Genomic DNA, 25,782 nt, shown 5'->3' with positions numbered 1-25,782 from the left:
ATTATTTTGTACTATAAATTTTGGTGCATAGAGTTCAGTCATATGTATGTTGGCTGATGTTTAGCTTCTGAAGACTTGTACTGAGCTCGTTGGATCAACTACCACATTTAGAACTGCTACACAACTCCACAGGTACCCCAGGAAATTTTAATGTGTTACAATCCTGTTTACTTTTAGGAGGAGCTGCGGAAAGTCAAATTTTGGAGGCACAGCATCACTCTTGAGCCGCACAGTTTGCCCTGTATGATCGAAACAAGCCTCCTAAAAGTGTCTGCTGCAGACAGGGATGGACAGTATTTAAATACATTGTAATTAAAATACTATTTGAAATATACATACTACATGTATTTATATTTTGTATTTAAATACAGACTTGAAAAATATATTTATAATTATATTTAGATAATTTTGGGGGGTATTTATTCTTGTAAATACTTTATCAATACTCTTAAATGCAGAATATATTGACTCATATCTTAAAGTTGCCCTGCATTTGACCTTTCGGGCAGAAGGGAGAGTTTCCCCGCCGTCATCCCCGCTTCAACTAAAGGCAGAGAACAGTACGCGTTGGGCCAACCAATATGTCGGCCGTTGACCACGCTGTGGCGCACCCTATGCCTGATCCAGCCATAGAGATCAGTGGAGGCTAATGCTCCTGACACGCTGATAAATTTAGCGTCACTTTCGCGAAATCACTTCTCCCAAGCGAATGCCACTTTCACCACATGCTTGCTCCACGGCTAAGTACTGGCGAATTCGGGTGGTCATTTCGAGGCAGCTTTTTTTGCCAGATTCTGCTGTTTCTCGCCAGTTTTGCCAGATCTCGCATGTTCGGGTGGCCCCATCCGACCACGAGGAATTTGCCAGCTAGCACTTTCTTCGCCCGGCCTCGAAGCCATCGGGCAGCGGATTCCCCAACTACCGGTGACGTCACATACGTATAGCGAGGGTGGCGAGGCCCTCAGTGACTCGCACGTGGAAGTTCACGTGGGTTAACAGACGACGGAACCCGAAGACGAGCGACCGTGATGCCCGTGATCCAAGTGTCTAAAACCGGTAGATCCCTGGTACTTATGTTCTGGTGGCAACGGTCACGTGATCCAGCGCGGGCGCACACCTAGCAACTTCCGAGCGCCAGGCCGTGTTGGCATGAAATGACCACCCGAAGTCGCCATGCGTGTCACTAAACTCTGATGGCAATGACGATAGGTGAGTATAAACGGCGACAAAACTTTTTTAGGTGTGCGCCACTATTCCGTCGTAAGAATGTTTTTCTTTGAGTACTAAGCACATTGGCTGAAAATCTGTGACGTGACAAGCCGATACAAGTCAGAACGAGTAAGAAGCAGATCCAAAAGCAAATACAGCAGCCAGATCGCCAGACTAAAGAGCCCTCACTTGCTGTCAACGAGAGTATAGTTGCATGTTCTTCCGGCGCAATGTTACAATGTACTTAAATCAAATAAGCACGCTGTTGAACATGCTTGTTTAAGAATATTATGGTTGGTAGTGCCTCTTGCTTTTCCTCGATACGTTTACCTGTACCTAAAAGCCTGCTGTTGAGGTTAAGCGCTTGGTCCGCCCAGCGAAGTGAGTTTGGGGAACTCACTAAATGGTCAGTGCACTTTCTGCCGAGTGTCACTAATAGATGTCGTGTGACAGCACACGAATGACACTAAGTACAAGTGTCACTCGTTGAAAGTGACACTGAATTAGTCCCTGTGACAGGGGTATAAATGCTTCCACATGTAAGTCATATAGGGGACAACCAAAACAGACATCATGTTCATGTTCACCAGAAAGAAACGGAAGAAAAGAAGGTATCTTGGCAGTAAATTAAGAAATAAGTAGAAGGTTATTTCCAAGAACTATTTATAGGGTACCAAGTTTATACCAAGGATAACGTACTTGAGTAGCGCAGCCAGTGGAGGACAGCTCAACGGTTGTGCTTGTATATAACTTTAACTTCATTTTAATATCTCCCATCTCATGCTTCGCGTGCAATGGGCTAGTGTACTCACAAGGGTGACACAAACCCGCCATTGTTGTAACTACCCTCAAGCGGGTGCTTTTGGGAAAACTGCCATCCTGTCCTGGTCGCCCGTCACAGAAAACGTCATTTTCAGGTCATGTGACTTTGTTTACATACCGTTTTGCCGCTTACAAACATATTTCCGTCGTCATAACGCCAAGCGATGAACGTATTTTGCCAGCGTAAACTATGCGGTGCTTCTTCCGCAATATGGTAGCCCGTTTCTCCTTAGTTTATGTACATCGCATCGGTTCCGTGAGTCCTAACGAGCGGTCGTCATCACATCTTTGGAAATCGTCAACAGTACGAGGCCTTATCTGCAAAACTGCGCGTTTTACTGCAAGATTATCGGATAAAATAATTACCGTGATCGGGAGACATTCAAAACGTCGCGCAGAAACAACAACCGCCCTGTTTACAAACGGTTTGGCCGTCGATCACGGGCGCCGCCATCTTTAAGGTCACGTGTGCCTTGACGTTTGCTGTGACGTCTCAGCAAACGATATACATCCCAGGTACATCCTGGCGATATCGCGAATTGGATGTTAGAATATCCATGGGAGCTTCACAAAGAGCCCGTTTACGTAGAAAGTACATCCATGCGACTGCCAGATTCCTACTGTTTTCACATCCCAGAACCGTCGCATAGACATCTATTTTGAATATGTGGATGTTCCAGGGATATTTTAAAATTCATGCTATTCTTGTGTTGAATCAATTTGAAATTGATAGTGAAACAACAACAACTTTATTCCGCGATGATGGGTAAATTGATAGTGATTGATTGCTATAGGAAATGAATGCTGCACATACTAATTAAACAAAAAGGCATCTACTTTTGGCAGCACACCCCACTTGGGGAGGGGTAAACTTTAGGCCATAATCCAAGATCAATGCAGACCGCGCGGTATTAAATGAGCTTTCTCCTTTCACCATATCAGACGCAGGCTCCTTTTTGGCCCCTCCGCGCGTACGCGGATTTCAAGAGATACCAGAGCGAGCATATACTGAAATATAAAGTGTTGGAGTACGTTCAAGTGTATCGTGGCGTATCACGTTTGCAATGGCGGCAACATCTTTGCGGTTAACTTGAGAGTGTGCTAACGACGTCAGCGTATGGCTGCCAATGTTCCTTACACCCCACCCAGGCAAATATCGTGTTTTAAACTCAAGCTACCGTCTATAATGTGGTTACTTGGTAGATAAAGCAGTAAACCTACAATATTTCTCCGTTTGCTTACGTCTCGCCACTAAAGGTCACGTGTCCTAAATGTCTCCGAAAAATAACGCGGGTTTGTGCCTTTCTTTTTCCATCTATCAGTTGCCCCAGGGATATAGAAAGTAAGACACTTTTCGAAGTCCCACTGCGGACGTACAAGTAACGTCGCATAGACGTGGCGGCGACGTGTGCGACCTTTGTGGGACGTACCTGAGATATTTCTGGTTTACTGGGGTGCGACCAGGACCTGTCCAAGATGCATTGCGTTTGCCTAGCACGCTTTCCTCTACGGAGCATTACATTGAATGCCACCCCTGTGAGTGTACTGCTGCCCAGTGGTGAATGATCCCAAATCATAGTCACTACTTATTTCTTGTTGTTGTTGAGCAGAATAGTTAACTTGCGTACAAGTCTGCCTTGCATCCTGCCTTTACTCACCTAGCAGTTGTTCTTTTCGTCCCTTCCCACACACGCGGAGCGCACTGCGCGGCCGACTCAAGCTGCGCGGGCTCCATCAACAGAAACATCGCGCCTTTCCGAACGAAACTACAAACTACACCACCACAGAGCCGTCTGTTACGGAAAGTGACGCAACACTCAAACGGTTGCCTGGCTACGTTCTTGCCTCTCGCCTCCGTTACAGACTGCGTTGCGCAACGACATCCAGCGACGAGGTCTGGGGCCGCGCCCGTCTTGTTGTCACACACACCCCTTTATAGCATCCACGCACGTGTTCTGAGGCAGAAACGGTGTTCATGGTGTGTCGTCGCACGGTTCCAGCGGCATCGCGAGATGTTCAACGTGTTCCCTGTGCGTCCCTTTCTTTCTGGCATCGGATGCCTCTTCACTGCACGGATGAAGTGTGTTGTAATCCACGTGTTGATTACGTTCGTGGCTCTTCGTGAAAACTCGGCAAAACGTGAGTACGAGTACTGCTTACGGCCAAATCTACATTCATCGTTTGTACTTGTTACCTTCATGCTGCGACGTCAAGTTTATTACCAAAGGCAGAATGCCATCTTCGGCGAGTAAATGCGTGTGTCTGGCATTGCGACGCGTGATGTAAACTCGTTGGCGCGTTAAATGTTCGCAGCAAGCAGACAAAACAGTGAAGGCAGAACGCACGAGAGCTGTAACTCACAACTAGCAGGAGGTTTATTGGGGAGAGAGTATTAAAGCAGAAAGGGACGTACACTTCATCAGTTGTTCGAGCATCATCTTGATAAGATACGCGCGATGTTTGGATATCAACTACCCACCGCTTTCGTGAACTCGTTCATTCATTTGGTTTACACTAAAACGGGAGACAAGGCGCAATAGACGTGCGTAATTCCTGCAGTGACGAAAAGCATCAACAAAAAGTGATGAGGACAACAAAATTTTTTGGAATACAATTAATCAAGCCTTACGAAGGATTGTAAAAAAGAAAGGAGAACGAGATATCGGCACTATGTGACTCTTAGAAGTCTAGTTTCGACAAAGCAGAAATGTCAAACGAACACTTTGTCATGTTTACCAACTTTGTCAACCCCGTTACTGATTATATGTATGGGCTACCACACCTTGAACGTAATCCAGTCGAGTTTTTCTTTTCTTTCTCCAGTTACTCAGCCTTTAATTGAGGGTGTAATACATCACTTAAATAATACAATCGGTTGGGCAGGATAACATACTTGTTACAATACTACAACGTTACAGGCACCTACTTTCCGAGTCTTTAATGAAGTTAATGAATTGTTTGTTCGCGCATGGGTCATGGCCAGTTAATATCGCCAAAGTAGAGCTATTTTTCAAAAAGTGTGGTGGGTGATCCGTTACAAATCCTCTATCTCTTTATCTGTGCTTAGTTGTCGAGAAAGCTATATCAACTAAACCACATTTTTCCTTGGTTTCCCAGTATGGTTTCATGAAAAAAAAAAAAAAAATCATCGGAACTAGCATTCTTAGATATACTGGAGAAGTTCAAATAAACCTGGATAATAAGATCATTGCATTAGGTATCATTGTGGATCTTTGGTCTCATCAATCACAATATATTACTAAGGAGACTTGAATGCAATGGCATTCGTGGTCTTCCTCCTAACCTTTTAATGATGTATTAAATTAAGAGAAAACAATTGGTCAAAGTCGATAATGGCCATTCCTATCAGCGTGGCGTATGTTGTGGTATGCCACAAGACGCCATCCATATTCAGACTACAGCGAACTAGAAGAGGGCAGCGGAACGACCGAGCGCTCCGCCTGCGTGACTATCGCGGCGTCGACAGCCAACGGCGGCGCTGGAATCGACGACTAGGGAGACGCCATAGAGTTAGTAAGGATGAGATGAAGAATAAAAATGCACTTATTATTGGAATTACAATTAATTACCATTATAATCGAGTGTTCTCAGCAGAACTGAAGCGAACAAAAAGTCTATATTCGTAAAATTGTTGGGACGCAGACGACACCCTTTGCAAGCATGGCCCCACACTGTAGTTGCCGACCGCAGCGCCACCGCTATATATTCGCTACTTGCTGTGACAGCCCTCCAAGGCGCAGACCCCTCCGTTCGCTGAACTATGCCTTCCTCTTCCAGTGCACTGCACTCAGACCATAATGATTTGCCAGAAATTGTGTCTTCCACCATGCTACAATACGTGGACGACGCTAACACTTTTGAAAACGGTTCTTCATATTTCAAAAGACCAATATTGTTCTTGAAAAGTTCTCAGCCTGGCTTGTGGCAAATAAAATAAAACGTAACTTGGGGAGGAGGGGGGGGGGGGAGGTCTGTTTATTTTGGCAGGAAAAGTCAGCGAAAAAGGTCTTCCTGCGTTTCCTGCTAATTCGTTACGTAATTTTTCTAAATTCCGTGTTAGCGCCGCGAAGCAACTGTGGCTATGAGCGGCGTACTGACGTGGACAGATGGAGAGAGGACAGCAGGAAGGAGTGGGGGACAGGGGGGTTAGTAAGCGTCCTGGGCCGACTTCAGGGGGCACTGTGCCGACATTCGTCTGGACGTAATTTAGGTTAATCGTGTTTTTGTGATCTTCCATTACAGTCAGAAAAGCATCCTGCATCACAATCTAGAATCTGCCATAACCTTAATACGGTAGATGCAGTTAAATCTATGGGTGTGTACTTGGGCTCCTGTCTGACCTATTTATGACATGTTCGTTCGGTGAGAAAGAATATCTCACATGATCTGCTTGCATTGTCTCGTTTGCAGCACCTCGTCCTCGTAAGTGCGATGTCGTCCGTTTATTATGCTCTGATTCACAGCCATATTTCTTATTGCTTAGAAGCGTACAGTATTACGCATAAATCAAACATGGTACCGTTATTTTTACTACAGAAAAAGCTTTGCGGATCATGTTGGGAAATTTCACCATCTGGTATCTATTACCTTTGCTTTTTCTATGCCATAAACGTTAATGATATACGTATGCTAGTTGAGTCATTCCACGCCAAGTGATCCAGAGATGCTACTCGACCCCCACCAATTTTTACGAAAAAAATCAGAGTTCATTGTGGTCGTAGACGTATCCCAAATCCAAAATATTGGCCTCAAATAGCGACGCGTTCCGGCGCTAGGGTGCTCTGAATTTCGCGCTTGGAACAAAAACCGTGCCCCCTCTGGAAGCATCTTGTGAGCGGTCTACAGCACTGAAGAAACCCAGAATTTAAACGTGTTTACAAGAAGGACAATGTCACTAACTGACCGAGTCTCAATAGTCTACCGCAAACTTTGGGAATTGTGGGATCCTGGGAAACACTTCAAAATTTGCCCAAGTCTAACATTTTTTATAAAAATAGCAACAGCATCTACTTTAACCGAAATTTTGCAGGTGTGAAGCTCCTCAGGAGTAGTCTATAACAAAAAAGTGTGAACCCTTTTCTCAACGATCTAGGTGTTGTAAAAAAAATCGTAAATTCTCGGAAATCCACATTTCAGGGTTAAAATTTTCAATGGCGATATCAAGCTAGAAATATGCGCTTCACATAGAACTGTAGAAGAACTCCTCATTTATGCGTGGAGAAAAAATCAGGAAGGTTTTTTTCGATAAACCGAAGAAATAATTTTTTTTTCGGCGGTATACTCGCGACGTAGGCTTTGCAGCGCGATCAGCGAGTATAAGCGCATGCTGATCCTGCTCGCCTCAAAAACCTTGAGGTGAAACTCAAATTTAAGCAAAAGGTATGCCGGAAGCTTTTCTGAGAGTGAATTAAGTCAATATTTTACATATATAAGACCTCTTTCGACCAGCCCCAAAAGACAGTTCAAGTTCGCTTGACTACTGATTTCCCTTTTTCCCTGTTGGCGCTTGCCGCCATGCTGCTTAAAGTAAGTCCATAAGTTTCGACCTTGTACACCTTCAGTACCTTTATGCGCCTCTCCTTCCTTCATTTCAGAAATTAGTACCTCCGTTGGGATATCATCCGCCCTAGAGTTAAAGCGCGGTTTCAATTTCGTTGATGGTCACGCAGATCATGAGGCGTCAAGATTTGGTTTTTGAACGGTTTTTGGTTTGAATGGTTTTTGAATATTTTGCTGCGAGCCTCTTCAACGTTCCCCCAACACCGTCACAGGGACCTTTCCCGTGTGATGTCGCACAAAAAGTCATACACATGGTGACAGAGACTGACGATTTTTTTTTGTTTCTCTACTATGAGGCAGCACCATCTGTAAAATACTCAATGTGAAACTTTCTCAGTGTGAGCATTGTCCATGGTGAAGCGTTGTAGGAGTTGCCCTTGAAAAACGTGCACTGCTGAGTTGTCATGCGTTAGTGAGTCTGATATCATCTATACGCCTTGTCCTGTAGGTCTTTGTCCTGTCTGTCGACATCACGGAAATAAACAACGATATAGTAGCTTGGCTATCGTGGCAGTACGCACTTTCTGTCGCGCATGGACCGAAGGCATGCGATGTGCTGAGCGGCAATGCTGAAATCGCAGAACCCGCAGTAATCCAGCGAATTTTACCATGTGCACTTTTTGCAGTGCCGCGGCCCAAAGCTACACGGCGGAGGATCATTAGCGTCATGCCTGAAAACATGGACAAGAAAAAAGGTTTTACAAAAATGACATGCATGATTTCAAGAAAATGTCATGGGAGAAAATGGGGTCACTGTGCCACCAGGAAGGAACAAAATCAAATGATATATGGAGAGTGAGTTGTCATACACTACAGGTTAATTTAATTTTAGGAGCAAAAATATCCATCGCCATATGTGCTATAGCTGAATTTCGTTAAGAATATACTAGGCGCTGCAATCCCGTAGAGGAACTTTCATATGGAATACCAGTCGCGATCAAATGGGAGGGAGAGAAAAGCCAGAGAATGGAATATGTTACTCTAATTCGTTGTTTCCCGTGAAACAATAAGCAGTAAAACAAGCTACGGTAAAAGAAGGAGAGCGATTCAACACTCAGCGCTGTGGAGGTCCTTTGCTGGAGCTAGCCGCCGCCGAGGTGTCATTGCAATCTATATGTTCAAGGTATCCGATATCCGTGCAACAACGACCACCACCGAAAGAAGTGGTTTACCAATCCAGCAACACAAATTGCACGTGTGCAAGTCAGTCGAACGGTCAACGGTCTCTTAAGACTGCAGCTAATATAGGATACTCCTGTTGCCTTTTCGCCGTACTACCGTTACCAGATAGGGTGTGCCAGTAGTCCCGTGTGCCCGGAGTGTGGTGTGCCAGCGACCGCGGACCATGTGATCATCGCATGTCCAACATGAGCGTCATGAGAGGGAGCGTCACTTGTTGGCAAACGACTTTGCGCGGATTGACAGCCGACCCCTTGACCTCAGACTCATTTTGGGACCATGGGACACACGAAAGCAGATGTCCGTCTTGCGACCCTTCATCAAATTCCTGCAAACTACCGGCCTGATCGACTCTCTCTAAAACCCTGCCAGCGTCGTCAGCATCATCCTCATCACCATCCTCTCATTTTTCCCCAATAGCAATGGGGTAGCATTCTGCTCAATGAGCGGAAGTCATCCCCATATCATCGTCATCATGTATTTCTCTCTCTCTCTCTCCTGTGCAGAATGTGCTGAGTTCTAAAAAGGAACAAGAACAAATACCGAGTCGAACTGCTGCTATAAGAGAATGTAGGTGTACCAAGTGCGGACTGCCCTCCGACCAAGCCCGCCACGAAAGATAAACAAGGCAGTGAACATGAAGCGAAGGGAGAGCCTTGAACCGGCTGTGCGGAAGCGTGTGAAGATGAGTCACCCGGCTTGTATCGAATACCAGATACTCCACACAGAGTCTACTTCCAGAATGCCTGTGAGACATATCCTCACAAGTGCTCATTCTTTCATGCATTTGATCGTATGGGTGTTCGGTAGCTTCAGTGATCTGTGTGCAGCCGCGACATTGAGGTGGTCGAAAGAGCTCTACGGAAATAGGGAAATGGCCTTTTCAATGCTGACTCACTCCACTTGTAGAACAACTTCCAGCATTCCTTTTGTTAAAATGTGTGTTTTACCTGAAGGTTTTTTTAGGCCAGCAGGATCAGCATGCGCTTATACTGGGTGACCGCGCTGCAAAGCCTACGTCGCGAGTATTCCGCCGAAAAAAAATTATTTTCTTCAGTTTATAAAAAAAAACCTTCCTGATTTTTTCTCCACGCATAAATGAGGAGTTCTTCTACAGTTCTATGTGAAGCGCATATTTCTAGCTTGTTATCGCCATTGAAAATTTTAACCCTGAAATGTGGACTTTTTAAGGATTTCCGAGAATTTACCAATGTTTTACAACACCTAGATCGTTAAGAAAAGGGTTAATACTTTTTTGTTATAGGCTACTCCTGAGGGGCTTCACACATGCAAAATTTCGGTTTGGTAGATGCTGTTGCTATTTTTATAAAAAATGCTAAAGTTGGGCAAATTTTGAAGTGTTTCCCAGGATCCCACAAATTCCAAATTTTGCGGTAGACTATTAAGACTCGGTCAGTTGGTGACATTATGCTTCTAGTAAACACGTTTCAATTTTGGATTTCTTCGGTGCAGTAGAACGCTCACAACACGCTTCCAAAGGGGGTACGGTTTTTGCTCCAAGCGCGAAATTCAGAGCCCTCTAGCGCCGGAAGGTGTCGCTATTTGAGGCTAATATTTTGGATTTGGAATGCGTCTACCACCACAATGAACTCTGATTTTTTTCGTAAAAATCGGCGGGGGTCGAGCAGCCTCGCTGGATCACTTGGCGTGGAATGACCCAGTTACATATAATTGTCACAAGTTAATGTACACGCTCATTCATAATATTGTTTCTTCCTCATTAAGTAAGGGGGGAGATATATTTATTAGACGAAAGGAAAACAAACGGGACGTCGGCTTGCTATTCCGCAACAAAAAGAAAATTAATGAAGATGACGAAAGAAGAATGAAATAAATAAAAAAGCATGAAGCTGAAGAAGGAAGAAGAATGAAATAAATAAAAAAGCATGAAGCTGAAGAAAGAAGAATAAAATAAATAAAAAAGAAAAGGAAGAAGGATGAAGTTGAAGAAAGAAGAATAAAATAAATAAAAAAGAAAAGAAAAGAACCGGGAAGTAAAGGATAGACCAACAAACGGTGAAAGAAGGATGAGATGGGTTACAGATGATGACCTTAAAATAAAAGCATAAGGTTAATGCGTTGAGGGTGAGAGTGGGGCACTGAAGAGTGAGATTGCACGACTAGAGTTCACAGGCTATTCATTAAGTAAGGTTTATTATTATGACAGGCTATAATAGTCTAGATCTCGTAGACTATGTATTAAATCACCTTAGCCTCGGACAAACTATGGAATCTTTTCATTTAAATATTCTAAAGGGGAAAATGGAAAATACGCCAAACTGCAACCTTCTGCACCTTTTAAAGTATGATACTTAAAACTACGCCTGATTATTTTTTTTTTCATTTGTGTGTGTGTGTATTGATTTGCTGGTTCTTACTTTAGTTGCACAGCTAGATGTGACTCCTCTTATTGCACATATGTGTACCATTTTACAGTCTAGTATAGAATAACTGGTAGGGACTTAGGGACTGCATCACAGTCATATACGATCCCTTTGAAAAAACAAAAAAAAAACAAAAAAAAAACAAACGTTTCTGTGGCAAACAAATAAATTACCTATCTATACATACCTAGTCCACCATTTCTATACCAAGCCATCCTGCTCAAAGAGTCCTACGATATAATGTGATTCTATGGAAGGCAGTTCAATATACGGAGGAACAATTTCAATTTAGGGGAGGTAGGCACTGCTTCCTGCACCGTGTGTCGGACATATCCGGCGCACGCTAAAGAACCCCAGGTGGCTGAAATTATCCGCAGTCCTACCCTGCTGCGCGTGCCGCATGTAACCACACAAGTGTGGGCGTACGCACTTTACGTGTAAATCTGCTTCCAAATATTATTATAGTCTTCTGTAATATAAACAACTTTTCCAAGTTCGATACAGGTGCAGTACCCCATATCAGGAGAGAGTAGGAGAGAGTAGGGCTTTCCACGCCAGATGATCCAAGGTGGGCGCTCGACAATCACCGATTATTATAAAAAATTGTGCGGGTAGAAGACCAATCGTGGAACAGTAGTTCTGAAGAACGCAGCTCCAAATGCGTACATCATTCTTAAATTTTGTAGAGGCCTAAACAAGCACGATAAAGTCAGAAAAATATACCTGACCTTTTTGCCATTTATTCACCCGCGCGTGATGTGGCAATATGACGCATGTTATTTTTATGTTGTGAGAAGGTGTAATATCACCCACAGTGCACGTTATGCAAAGTGCAATTCTCTCTCACGCTCTAATGGCGCGCCTCAACGGCGTCATTTCTCTTCTTTTTGTCACTTTTTAACTACTTTCGGTGCCAACTCAGGAGTGAGGTATTCACTCAGTGGGGTTCCAGGTATGTCCTCAAAAAGTTTCATATTCTTGCGCGTAGTACATCGCGCGTTGGCGGAGCTCGAAAACGTAAAATTTGCAATTTCCCCCAACTTTCGACGAGCATTTTCCGGATGTGGCGGTCCATGTGAAAGTAAGTGCAAGGTGCTATTTGATACACGAGATATTTCACTACATAGAACTAAAAAATTGAGAAAATACTGTAAGGGGGGAAAACTTCGAAGTGCGGAGACCTGCCCCCAGCAACAGAAAAACGGACAGCGTGAAGTCGAATCACTTTTTCGAACGTCTACGTGACGTTGGGGTTTATTTACAATATATACATTCTTCCCAAGGACGTGGCAGTTCACAAACCTTCGATTCCTCGAACCGGGACCGTAGCGAGCCCGGGATTGGTCACTCTGCCTCGCTTCCGGTCCTCGGTGCGAGCACAACGGGGTGTCTCGATGTCCGTCTCAAGTTTATGGCAGGGAGCAGAGCGCGACAGGGAAAACAGACTCCCTCCTCACACTACTTTTTGAAACGCGCGTGAATTGTAAAATTTTTTATATTGTTCTGGACCACCCTAGGTATTCTGCGGATACGTTGAAGTCCGCTTTCTAAGCGTGTTCCTCAGTGAAACCGTGCAACAGCTAAGTAGCGGCATGTTGAAATGACTGCGAGTGTCATGATTTTTTTTGTTGCGTGTTTACTTTTTTGAATTTCTCCCTGAGTGTGGCTTGCGTTCCCATGTGTCCCGTGCTACAAGTGGCGGCTCGCAAAGGTAGGGTGTACGTTTATCATCTTCGTTTTACCGGCAACAAGTCTAGTTTACATTGGCATAGATAGACGCCAGTAACTGAGAGGACTTTCCCGATCGTCACGATGTCTCCCTTTATATATAGATGTATTCGTTCTCCTGCTCCGATTCGCACAATGGGTCGTCCCGGGAAGGTAGGGGTGCCTCATGTCCACTAAAGCGCCCCCCCCCCTTTCGTGTCTACGCTACTGCGTCAATGTCTTCCAATATCCCCTTATTTGCTGCTTCTTGCATATCTTCCTTTTGCTCCTTTGTTGTTTCTCCATATTACTACTTTTTTCTCATTCCAAATAACAGAAATTGTCGTACATTTATCGTTTTACTGATAGAAAACACGTCAGCAACGCTAACACAGACACAAGCTTCAGAGCAGATTCGATTTAAGGTCAAACACTCGCGTCTACGAAGCGAATGACGTTCGCTTCTCCAAGCTAGCAGCAGCTCATCCAGCAGTTCATCCAAGTCCATCAATTTCATCTCACGCGCATAGGTTGCGGCCCAAAGATTGGATTGGATTGGAAAAAGAAAGAAAAATATGGAGAGGGTAGTCCCGACCCAGTCAGAACTGGCTACTCCAAAACGCGTTTGTAGGTGGGTGGGTGGGTTTGCGGCTCAAAGAAGTAGAGCTGGATCTGTATGCTTCAGAGCTGGGAAATCAATGCAAATGTGAACAAGACTGGTTGCCGGTAAGAAGAAGATAAACGTACACACTACCTTTGCGAGCAGCCACTTGGGAACGGAACACATAGGAACGTAAGCCATTCTCAGGAAGAAATACAGAAAAGTAACAAAACAAGGGGGAAATCATGACATTGGCAGTGATTTCGAGATGGGGGGGGGGGGATATACGTTTATTTCGGAAAGGTCAGCCTGACCGAAGGTCGGCTTGCTATTCCAAAATCAAAATATATCACAAAGATGAAGTAAAAACAAATATAAGATGATGAGGGTGGCGTGATGTGTAGATGACATGAAAGGTCAACTCATAATTTGTTCATGAGGTCTGTCGTGTGGAGAAAGTCGAGGAAAGCTCGAGTGACGCACCACTGACGGGAGTGTCGGACAGGGCCAAGTAATAAAGGAAGGTCTATGTGTGTGTGTCCCAGAGCAGTCAGGCGTCCTTTGAGGGTGTCGCGTGCAGTGTCGTAACGTCTGCAATGCAGTAGTAGATGCGCTGCGTCTGCTTCCACCCTGCACGTTGCGCATGCTGAGGAGTTCAGTTGGCCCATCTTGAATAGCAGTGACGGTGTTCGGGCTACGTTTAACCGTAAACGGTGTACGATAGTTTCTGCCCTTGGTGAGCCGCAGAGTGGTCGTGTATTCCATCTTCGGGTCGTTGGAGTGTATAGGAACGTGTTTTCAGGCACAGCATTTTCTATGAAGTGTAGTGTATTGCGGGCGCAGAGCCGCCCCACCTGAATTCTGCTGGCGGACGATGACATCGGTACTGATGCAATTAGCTCACCTTCCTCATGAGCGCGGCGTGCAGCGTCATCAGCATATGCGTTCCCGTGCAGGCCAATATGGCCTGGCACCCACTGGAACCAGACACTGTGGCATGAGTCGAGTAATTCATTGTAGCGCTTTGCCATCCTTGTGCATATGTCGTTAATCGTATTAGCACAGTATGAGGCTATCATCTGTAATGCTGACCTGCTGTCAGTGAGAATGGTCCAATTGTCCGCTGATGAACGCGATATGTATGACAATGCTGCGTTGATGGCGTAAAGCTCTGCCTCTGTGGAAGATGTTTCATGAGGAAGCTTAAGTCCTTGCTGGATGTTACAACTCGGCACGTAGAACGCGGTCGTTGAACTGCCTGGTACCACAGATCCGTCAGTGTATACTTCCTTCCGTTGGTGGTGCGCAGTGTCTAAATGTTCCAGCGCAAGTTGGCGAGCGGTGATAGGGGGCACGTTACTCTTCTTTGCTAGGCCAGGGATGTCCGTGTGGACTGTAGGGTACAAAGGGTCTACATAGGTGGAGCATATGAGAAATGTGCAGTGGACGATGGTACGGAGCTTTTTAGACGGGAGACTGCAGCTCCGAACGTAGACGAGGGGCAGTTCGACTCGATATACTGGAGGTAATGTGATTGGTGTCGGGTGAGAAATCGCGTGCAGGTACGGAGTGTCTTTCTGTCTCGCAGGACATGCGCCGGTGGTTCCTTCGCCTCAGCTAAGACGGAGTATGTCTCAGTGGTCCTAGGAACTCCTAGGCATACTCGGAGACTACGTGCTTGGATCCGTAGGAGTTCCATCTCTCCGTTTCTACTGAGGCCGTGTAGGGCCGGCAAGCTGTGCCTTAGGGTTTCTATTATGAGGGAGCAGTGTAGCTGACGCAGGTCAGCACACGTCATCCCCCAGGATGCTCCAGCGATGCGTCGTAACACGTTGGTATAGTTGTTGGTTTTGGTCAAAATTGACTTGAGGTGCTTCGACCATGTCAACACTCTGTCTATGATGATGCCCAAGTATTTATAATGGGGGACAAACTTCAGCGGTAGACCCCCAACATGTAAAGGGTACTTGCTAAAAGAGCGGCGCGTAAAAGCCATGGCTACCGTTTTGCTTGGTGAGATCTAAAGCCCGCGGTCGGCGAGATAGGATACGATAGTGTCTAGAGCGGTCTGTAGACGTTGTTGGATCGTATCGCGGCGGAGAGCTGAGGTCCAGATGCATACGTCGTCAGCATATATTGTTATGTGGATGTGTTCACGTAACTGTATGGGGAGTGAAGCCATAATGATGTTGAAGAGCAGTGGACTGAGTACGCTTCCTTGTGGAACGCCACGGTGAACGGGATATGTGGTCATATCTCCCTCTGAAGTGCGCACAAATAGGAACCGATCAGAGAGGAAATCTTGGATCCATGATAGCGGCCGGCCCCCTATCCCAGCCTCTTGGAGTGTGGCGACGATGACGCTGTGCAGCACGCTGTCGTACGCCTTCATCATGTCGAGGAAAACACCAGCTGTTAGCTGTCCTTCAGTCCGAGCTTGCTGGACGCTGGAGACAATGTCTATGACATTATCTATCGCCGATCTTCCTTGGCGAAATCCTGCCATGACCTCTGGGAAATAGGCCCTGGTTTCAAAATACCAGTTTAAGCGTGAATGGATCATGCGCTCCATGATTTTGCCTATGCAGCTGGTAAGGGCTATTGGGCGAAACGAGTCGAAGTTGTGGGGCCACTTTCCTGGTTTTAAGATGGGAATTACCATGGCGGTTTTCCATGGACTCGGAACAGTTTTCGTGCACCAAGATTGGTTGATTATATTGAGGAGTGTTTGTCGTCCACTCATTGGAAGGTTTTGAATGGCTTTATATGTGACCTGATTCGCCCCCGGGGAGGTGTGCATTCCGGAGCGTTGTACTGCAGAGTCAAGCTCTTTGATCAAGAAGGGAACGTCTACAGACGGTTCATCCGATGACTCAAGTACGATGGGAATGTCCCTTGCAGCTGCCAGTATGTGATTAGGAGTTGCAGTTAGGCGAGCACAGTACTCCTCTGCGATCTGTAGCTCTGTGCGTCCCGCAGCTAGCGATAGCGATAGGAATGGCTGCCTCTGAATCACAGGTGCAGAGAGGCCTTTGAGCACGGACCAAATCCGAGAGAGGGGTGTGCGGGGAGAGAGGGACGATGCAAAGTTCCTCCAATGGTCGCGTGCAAGCTTGCATAAATGCCTATGGACTACCTTTTGTATTCGTTTGGCTTCTGTCCAGTGAATTGGAAGGCCGGAGAGGCGGGCTCGGCGCTCAGAGCGACGGCGGATGGCACGAAGCTTCTCGTATTCTGCGTCTACTGGCTGTGAACTTCTCGGGGACGCGGAAAACCTTCGTAGCGCTTTGGGTAGCTCTGGCTACAGTATGGGAGAACGCCTCCCCGTTTGCGGGTGTAGATGCCGCAACAGCGTTCTCGACCGCGTCACGAAATACATGCCAGTCCGTCCTTTTGGCGTAATGAACGTAACGATGCCGGTGCGCTCCACAAATGCTGATCAGTACAGGTAGATGGTCACTTCCTAGTGAGTCTGCATCAACATGCCATCGGAAGCCTCGTGCAATTGATGCTGATGCAGCTGTAAGGTCCAAGCAAGACGGGAGGAGGCTGGTCCTGATAAACGTTGGCGAGCCATCGTTACGAAGATGAAGGTCACGTTCTGAGAATATGTCGCCCAATCGCTGTCCCCTCGCATCGCATCTTCTACTGCCCCAGACTACTACATCTTCTACTGTGGGCGTTGAAGTCGCCACATAATACATAGGGTGATGGAATTGTGTCTAATATTGCTACAAGGTCATTCACCTCGTGTCACCAGGTCCGGCGGGGTCCGTTTGGTTAGCCACATGATTCTCACAGGGGAATATCGGGACTAATTCCGCGACATGTACTTTGGACCTGTGCGATTCACCCGAAGCACACCCTACCTCGTAAGCAAGAACACAGAAGAAAGAAGTTGGACCGCCAATGCGTACCTTGCGGCACGTGTGAATACGAGACTGTGAAATGAGGGGAGTCACAAAGACAATGTAGCTTAAACAAAACAAATATTTACTTGAGAAACAGCGAGGCTTTTAAACGAATGAACTAACCAATGCATATAGAATACCACGCATGTTACAAAATGATACGTTCTGCATTTTGAGCAACCGGTTACAAAGAGGTAAGACAGGCAACAAAGAAACAAACTCTTAGCTGGTGCCGGCTGAGGGTCCTGGAGCTCAGAAGGGTCGGGTCCTTGTTGGGTCGATGTTCTGTTGGTGGACAACACACGTACACGCAAACACTCACAAAGTTCTCGTTGACTGTTGTGTTGTAGTGCGACGACTTCTTCGCCGCGACACCCGTCGTTGTCGCTCGTGGATACGTGAGACCACCGTTAACTACCGACACTGACCACCCCTGCTTTCCGAAGTCACCAAAGTCCCGGTTTGCGCCACCCGCGTAAGACGGAATCGAACAAGCTACATGTCCCCACCAAGTCTTCTGAGCAACTCCCCTTGTCTCCTCTACTTAGCCCCTTACGATGCACTCAGAATACATGTGTTACCTCTCACCCCGGTGCCAGACGAGACAAGACAAAAATACAAAACATACAATACCGCAAACAGAGGTTTGGCTACAACAACATGCACGGAATCCCCAAATTTATTGCTGCCACAGTTTGTCTCAGACGTCTGGAAAAAAGCCGAGTCGAGTAACCGGACACCTCGGACGCGTCTGTGTAGGTCTTCCAGGTCGCCTTCGACCATCAGGGGTGTGATTCTCCGGTCGTTCCCCCCATCCACGGTTACTCAGTTTATTTGTTTCTTTGCTTTGGCCGCGGGGTCTGGGAAAGAATCTTCGCACCTCAGGCATTTGCAGAAACCAAGTAAATTATCGCCCTTTACGTAAAGCGGCTGGCCGTGTTTTGTGACAACCACCCCCCGCTTAAGAATATTCACCTGTGGGATATTTATACAAACACAAAGCAAAAGACGGTTGTGACGCTTACATATTATTACATTCCACCCAAATGTGTACACTGAATGAGCGTTGGGTAAGGAACTTGCGAAATTGTAACCTTATGCTCTACATTTGGAGCACTGACACATACTGTACGTGACAGCGGCTGGCCGTGTTTTGTGACACCTCGTAAGTGAATCCAGGAGGAAGGTAAAGAGAGACAATTGTGAACACAAGATCCCCTATGCGTACCGTGGCACAGACGTATTCTTCCTCTCCTGAGGCAAGAACATCTCTCTTTATAGCCGGTATGTCGGATCGGACAAAGAGTGCAGCGCGGCTTTTCGACCCCTTAGGCTTAGAGACAAACGTGACGTATCCTGAGAGACGAAAGTCCGCTGAGATTCCACACTCTGATACACACATTATGGGAAACTTGTGTCGCCACACGAACTGACGAAAGTCCGATAGTTTGGATTGGAGGCTTCTAGCATTCCACTGGAAGATCGTTGCCTCTTGGTATCGCACAGTGGTCGAAGTAATGCTTGCGGTCATGATGCGTACGATGAGGCCACCATGGACGTCTAATCCCTGTGGGGATCAGCTATGACCATGGATGTGACAATATTTTCTAGTTTTATGATCGATTGAACTGGCGAGATGGCGTCACTTCACTGTTGGACGGTTTTACTGCAGAGCACGCTTTTTATACGGACTTGAACGTATCCGCAGAGTCCCAATGGTAATCCAGAAAAAACAAAAACAAAAATCAGATAATAGTAAGTAAAATAAAATAAATAAACGCGCGTTTCAGAAAGTAGTTTCGGATTTTTTAGTATTACGTAGTGGAATGTCTTGTTTATCGAGTGTCACCTTGCACTTGTTTTGACATGGACTGCCACATCCACATCCGCCACAGCTCATCACTACAGATAGACTTGAAGGTTTTCGTAGAGCAGTGGCTGAAATTAATTGGGAACGCGCACAACATGATACTAATGTTTCACTCCTGCATGAACGTTTTGTTAATATTATCATAAGTCTCTACAACAGCCATTTTCCAACATGTATGAATTGGTCATTGAGGGTACAGTGTAAACGTGCCCGCAAGCAGTGGGTCACCGACACCCACCTTAGGATGATGCGAAAGCCGGCGAGGCTTTTTAGTAAATTTCTCCGCACGCGGCTCCCGAGCGATTATGAGGCCTTTAAGACACGGCGTAACTTTGTTAATAAAGACATAAGGCAAGCTAAGGCTCTCTACTACAATTCACTTTTTAATTCCTGGTCAGGCCGGGAGCCACGTGCTATATGGAGGAACCTGAGCCAATTAATAAATCGCGAAAGTGATCGCAAAGGCACTCTCAATATAAACATTAATGGAAGTGTAATTAGTGGTAAGGAGCTGGCTGATAATTTCAACGATTTTTTCTGTAACATTGTCGGCGATATTGACAAAATAGATAGTGTTGAGCGAGATGCCGCAGTTTGTCCAAATTCATTTTACTTATTTCCCGTTACGCTGAAGAAGTCGTGTCGGCTTTTCTGGGCATGAAAAATTCCAGGATCACGGATATATTTGGTCTACAAGTTTTGACACTCAAGTATACCATCGACTTAATTGCACCGCATTTAGCATATTTATATAATATCTCAATATCATCAGGCGTGTTTCCATCAAGTATGAAGGTAGCCAAGGTTGTTGTCATTTATAAAGGTGGCGATAGAGATAGCATGTCAAACTACAGACCAATGTCCGTAGTCCCTGTATTTGCGAGTAATTTTGAGTAACTCTTACATAGTAGACTTTCTTCAGTTTTAGAAAAGCAGGGTTTGTTAACACATTGTCAATACGGTTTCCGAAAATTAAGGTATACGGAAATTGCCCTGCTGAAAATTAAAGAAATAATACTTGAGAATTTTGAAGATAAGCTTATGACGCTAGAATTTTTCGTGGACTTAAGTAAAGCGTTTGATATGCTTAACCACCGGGTGCTTTTAAGGAAGATTCGCGGTTATGGAATTCGTGGTATACCATGGGAATTATTGAAGTCTTATCTAGAGAATAGGAAACAAAGAGTCACAATAAATCATGCTGTGTCGGATTTGTCAACGATAACATCAGGTGTGCCACAGGGAAGCGTGGTAGGGCCGCTCTTATTTAACTTATACGTTAACGATATCATACAGAGGTGCGCGCACGGTGAAGTTATTATGTATGCGGACGATAGCACTCTACTCTTCCGGTGCCACTGTTGATGATCTTGTTGAGCAGGCAAATACTGATTTAAAATCTTTTGAAAATGGGACGTCCGAAAACAAGCTGAGAATAAACATTAACAAAACGAAAGCGGTCATTTTTCGGCCAAGAAATAAACCAATCGAATTGAAATCTGCTATGACCATTAACTCTAATGCAATTGAGGTCACATCTGAAGCAAAGCTCTTAGGTGTCCGTTTTCATGTGCACATGAGCTGGGATAGCCACATTGCCTCCATTAAGTCAAAGCTATCCAAAGCGCCAGGGGTTACTAGTCGAAACCGCTTTGTTTTGCCTCAAGAGGCTAAACTAATCATGTACAATGCTATCTACCAGTCGCATCTCAATTACTGCTCTCTGGTGTGGGGAACTACGACTAAACAAAATTTGCAGGTATTAGCGACGATTCAGAGGAAGGCGTCGGGGCGTAATGAACCTATCGGCAATGTCCGATACCAGTAGAGCTTTCGGTCAACTAGGTATTCCCCCAGTGCAAAACCTTTACAAGTATAAGCTTGCGCTGGCGTATAGGGTTGCTGTTAAGTGGCATAACTGCGCTTCTCTTGGTTTAGTTCATTTAACGGAAGCCTTGCCAAAGTATCACACCCGCACAGCTGTAACATGGCAGATACCATTCTCAAGGACAAATTATGATCATCAAAAAATCGCCTATCAGATGCCTCTATTACTCTCCCATAACCCAAATATTGCATACATTAATAAAAGGCCACTTCAGGACACTTTGTTCTGTTGAGCATTTCCTACTAATTCTTTATTACCCCTGTTCGATCTTCTGTATTGTATTGTATTTTGTATTTTTTTAAAAACTGTTATTGCTTGCCAGGTCCAGATATGTGTTGTTATTTCGTCTATTCTTTTTGTTGTCCCGCGTATCCATACTTTCGTTTTCGCCACTGTCAAACTTATTCACGGCTATGGAGCCCTTTCAAGCTGTATAATGCAGCTTTTTGCTCCAAGTGCCACACTGTATTTCAGTGAACTAAAGCTTTTGATTGATTGATTGATCCCGAAAACAACCGTCAAAAGTCGTCAAATTTTACATTTTCGAGCACCGCTAAGGCGCGATGTACTACGCGCAGGAACATGAGACTTTTTAGGGCATACCTGGAACCTCACTCAATGGCGGGCAGTGAATAGTTCACTCCTGAGTTGCCACCGAAAGCAGTTGAAAACTGTCAAACGGAAGAGAAAGGACGCCGTTTAGACGCGCCATATAGAGGGTGAGGGAGAAATCCGCTTTGCGTAACGTAAACTGTGGGTGATATTACACCTCTCCACAACATAAAAATCACATGCAGTATCTGGCCACATCACGCGCAGCTGAACAAATGGCTAGCTCTAGCGCCGCCTTGCTGTCTGTAACGATGGTCCATGGTGCGGGAACGGATCCCGAGATGAACTTCATGAATGGCGATCATTTCGGTTTCGGTGGATGAAGTCTCATACGGGAGTTTAAACCCACGGCTGCAGTAGGCGTGAGGCACGTAGAAGGCTGCTGCCGACTCACCTGGCATCACCGAGCCATCGGTGTAATGGGTACTCGCTGGTCATGAAGCGAGTAAATGTGCTCCAACGCGAGCTGCCGCGCGACCCCCGTGGGTGTGTCATGCTTGCGAGGGAGGCCGGGGATGCGTGTTATCGTTGTGGGCCGGTCGAAGGTCCACATAGGGGGTGCGAACGACCCCGCCGGTGCAGGTGGAAGGCGCCCGTTGAGTCTGCGAATGACGTCGCCGAAGGCAGAGTCCGGGTACTTCTGCGGTATCGTTCGCAGATGATGCACGGGGTGCCGTGTGATGAAGCGCGCGTAGGTTCGGAGGGTCTCCTTGTCGCGGAGGATGGGGGCCGGGGGTTCTCCCGCCTCTGCGAGGACCGAGAAGGTTTCGGACGTCTTTGGGACGCCGAGACAGATACGGAGGCTACGGGCCTGGATGTTTAAGAGTTCCCGCTCTCCTGTACGGCCAACACCGTGCAGGACTGGGAGGCTGTAGCGGAGAGCGCCCAGCGTGAGCGAGTTGTGCACATGGCGGAGGTTAGCGTACGACGGGCCCCAGGAGGCGCCGGAGATGCGGCGCAGCACATTTGTGAGGATGTTGGCTTTGGAAGACAAGGCACTGACATGTTGCGACCACGATAGCCCTGCGTCAATGGTTATGCCTAGGTATGTGCACTGTCGTACAAAGCTGAGCTGCGCTCCCGCAACTCGAAGAGGGTAATTCTGGAAGGAACGGCGAGATTTACACGGGTCATTCATGGTTGACCGAGTCTATTGCTCGAGAAAAAAATCAGAGAGTAAACGTAATTGAATAAACCTTTCGGGAGGACCAAATGCAATCCTTCTCGGGTCAGCGGCGAGTGCAGCAGCGGCAGCTATCATGGCGGCGAACAGTGTGTCAGCAGTTGCGTAACAGCGATGCATAATCGAGTTCCTTGTGAAGAAGAACGTCAAACCAGCTGAAATTTTGCAAAGGTTACAGGCACAGTATGGGGAACAAACGATGTCAAGGGGAAGAATGTACGAATGGTGCAGACAGTTTGGCGAAGGGCGGGATGTGGTGACGGCCATAGATCGAGAAGTTACCCGTCAAAAAGAACTCGTTAAGAGTTAAGTTAAAGTATCAAAAATGTGATTAAGTTAATAACGAAGTTCCTCAGTCCGAAATGTAACTCGCAGTTACGGAGTTACTTAAAAAAAAGAACGAGTTACTTCCAAATTACTTCGGACACAAAATAGCACTACAAAGGTGCAGCGCGCGTGAGCAGTTGAGGCACACATTGAAGTTGCCTGCGGAGGAGTGCAACGCGCTTAGATCGTTTTCGTTTGTGTCCAACAATAGACCTCTCCCTGTTTGTAAGCAAATGACGTCATGGTGTTCGACAGCGCCACAAATTTGATAGAGTTGAACTATACGGTCGAAGTTAGAGGTGAACAAGGTCGCGCCCGAAAGCCACGGTCTTGAGGGGATTACGATGGTCCCTGAAGGGGACGCGACCTTCGGCAGCGAACAAGAGCCCGTTCGTGCAACCCAGCCGTCTCCTTCCGATCTCTTTCGGTTTCAGTGTTTCTACCAACGTTATGATGACGTTTCTCTGGTAGCGGTCTATTCGAACGCTTTGCCTCTTACTCCCTGCGGGCACACAATGGTTCAGCTTCATTTCAATGGCAGCGTTTCTTACTTCCTGAATAGAATACTGTCATTGATTGAATATCACGTTTTATGGCAAAAAATGCAATGAAAGCATCGGAGGGAAAACAAGAAAATATGCGGACGTGAGTGGAAAGCGAATTGAAAATAACTTGGAACTCAGCTTAAGTTACTTTGGCAAAGTTATCTGGAAAAGAAACGAGTTCCTCTGAAAGTTACCACGGCGCAAAGGTACTGAGTGTCTTCAAGTAACCAGAAAAAGGAACTTAGTTACAGTAACGAGTTACCTCGAACTTTGACGGCATATGGTGAGCCACATGGAGACGTTCTTCCGAGTGTCAGAAAACATCGCAGGCGTTAGCCTTCCAAAAGGACGCCCTTTCACTCTGTTATCCACCAACGAATTAGGTGTTCTTGAGCTTACTTCGCAATGGGGAGTGCCGAACACACACACACACACATACATCGGAGGATGATGAGGTAGGAGATTCACCGCCGCTGAGGTGGTACACTGCCCTATTGCACATTGGGAAAGGACGAGGGGATGATGATGGGGGAGCACTTTCAGAGATCCGTCACCAAATCGGTGGAGCGCAAGTACTCCGCAAGAAGACGAAGGCCTTGCATCTGGTGGACAGCGTTCGACCAAGGTGCGAGGACCTTCGCGAGGTTGAAGGGCCGTTTGTCAATACGTTGCGTAGAAATTTCCGTCACTGCACGCTCCTGGTGCTACTGCTCACAAGCCACGATAACTTGGCAGAAGTCGCTGTGCACTCCAGAAGTGGGGCAGAGGGAAGACGAGGTGGAGCCGGGATGGCGTTTAAAGGCAGGTGTAAATGCAACGTTGATCATCATGCTGTGGAAGAGTGCAGTGAAGGGGCGCTGTAGTCACGGAGGAATTTCGAGAGAGAGCGTGGGGTCTACATATGGAGAGAAAGAAGTGGGCAATGTCGTGTTGCTATTGAGCCTGCATCTTGCGGCCGGTTAGTGTCGAAAGGAGGTGTCGTCGGGCGCCCGGAGGCATCATTATCGGGGAAAAAGCTGCGTGCTGATGGGCGCTCAAGGCGGCTCTGGCTACTTCTTCATTACCGCCCTGTTGAAAAAACTCATATAACTTTCTATGTGTAAAGAAGTGAGCAATATGTGAAAGGCAATAAGCAATATGAGAAAGGCAATGAGCAGTATGAGCAATGTTATGAACCGCACGGCAAGGCCACCGACGCGCTATGTGCGCAGATGTAAGCAATACGAGAAAAGCAATGAGCAGTATGAGCAACGTTATGCGCAGTATGAGCTGCATTTCGAGCAGTATGAGAAAGATATGAGCAGTATGAGGAAGGCTGACCGTTTAGTTAACCAGTTATTCACCTAGAAGTGCTGGCGCCACAGCGTCTGGTGATGGCCTTTCAAGAGACGCTCGTCACAGTCGGCGGGCCGTAACGGTTGCAGCTCCATTCCTCCATTCGTCCGACTCTGTTCAAATTTTAGGTGCGTATTTCCCGTTCCGATAGTGTCCTACAACATTCTCTTTGGCTCCTGGATTCTCATCCAAGCCGTTGCGAGTGCCATCTCTGTGCTTGGACGCTTACTTGCTTATTCTACCCTGCTTCTCGGAGCCGTCTGGACGTATTTCGCTCCGCTCTGCGTGGGACTCATATTTTCGTCGCCGTCTCCATGCTGTGACAGTGTCTTTGTGCCGCTTCAGTGATCACTGAAGGTGTTTTGTGTGTGTACCTTAGAATCAACCTACAGAAGCCGTGGCAGGTGTGTGCGCATTACAGGTACGTTGCAGTCCCGTTTTTCCGTTATTGCTCTTTATGTCTGTCGGGTTAGCTGTCTGCAACTGCCATATTCGTGCTTTTTTTTTACTTTTTGTAGAAAGCGTTCGCTGTATAGCCTTTTCATGTGTGTATAGAGTGTTTAAAATAAAGTCGTGCACCAGGGCATACCGAAATCGCACGTTAGCAT

The 25,782-nt window shown here is 46.3% G+C and overlaps 1 protein-coding gene across 4 annotated transcripts in view; it reads left to right on the top strand.

The window, feature by feature from the left end:
• The first annotated feature begins 3,793 nt into the window (after nucleotides 1-3,793).
• Nucleotides 3,794-25,782, top strand: part of LOC135383630 (uncharacterized) — a 99,018-nt gene continuing 77,029 nt past the window's right edge. For 2 of the 4 annotated variants that reach the window (XR_010419979.1, XM_064613015.1), the window contains exon 1: nucleotides 3,801-4,170. Coding sequence is in view for 2 of the 4 variants with exons in the window: in XM_064613015.1 (XP_064469085.1) it covers nucleotides 4,044-4,170 (127 nt within the window). In the remaining 2 variants the exon portion in view is untranslated. Of the gene's footprint in view, nucleotides 4,171-25,782 lie in introns of all 4 variants that reach the window. The other 2 variants (XR_010419980.1, XM_064613016.1) reach the window with 2 other exon arrangements.

The sequence above is a fragment of the Ornithodoros turicata genome, chromosome 2, assembly GCF_037126465.1.
Source record: "Ornithodoros turicata isolate Travis chromosome 2, ASM3712646v1, whole genome shotgun sequence".
NCBI classification, from domain to species: domain Eukaryota; kingdom Metazoa; phylum Arthropoda; class Arachnida; order Ixodida; family Argasidae; genus Ornithodoros; species Ornithodoros turicata.
The sequence above is the reverse complement of the archived record's forward strand: the minus strand, read 5'-3'. Positions and strand labels throughout refer to the sequence as shown.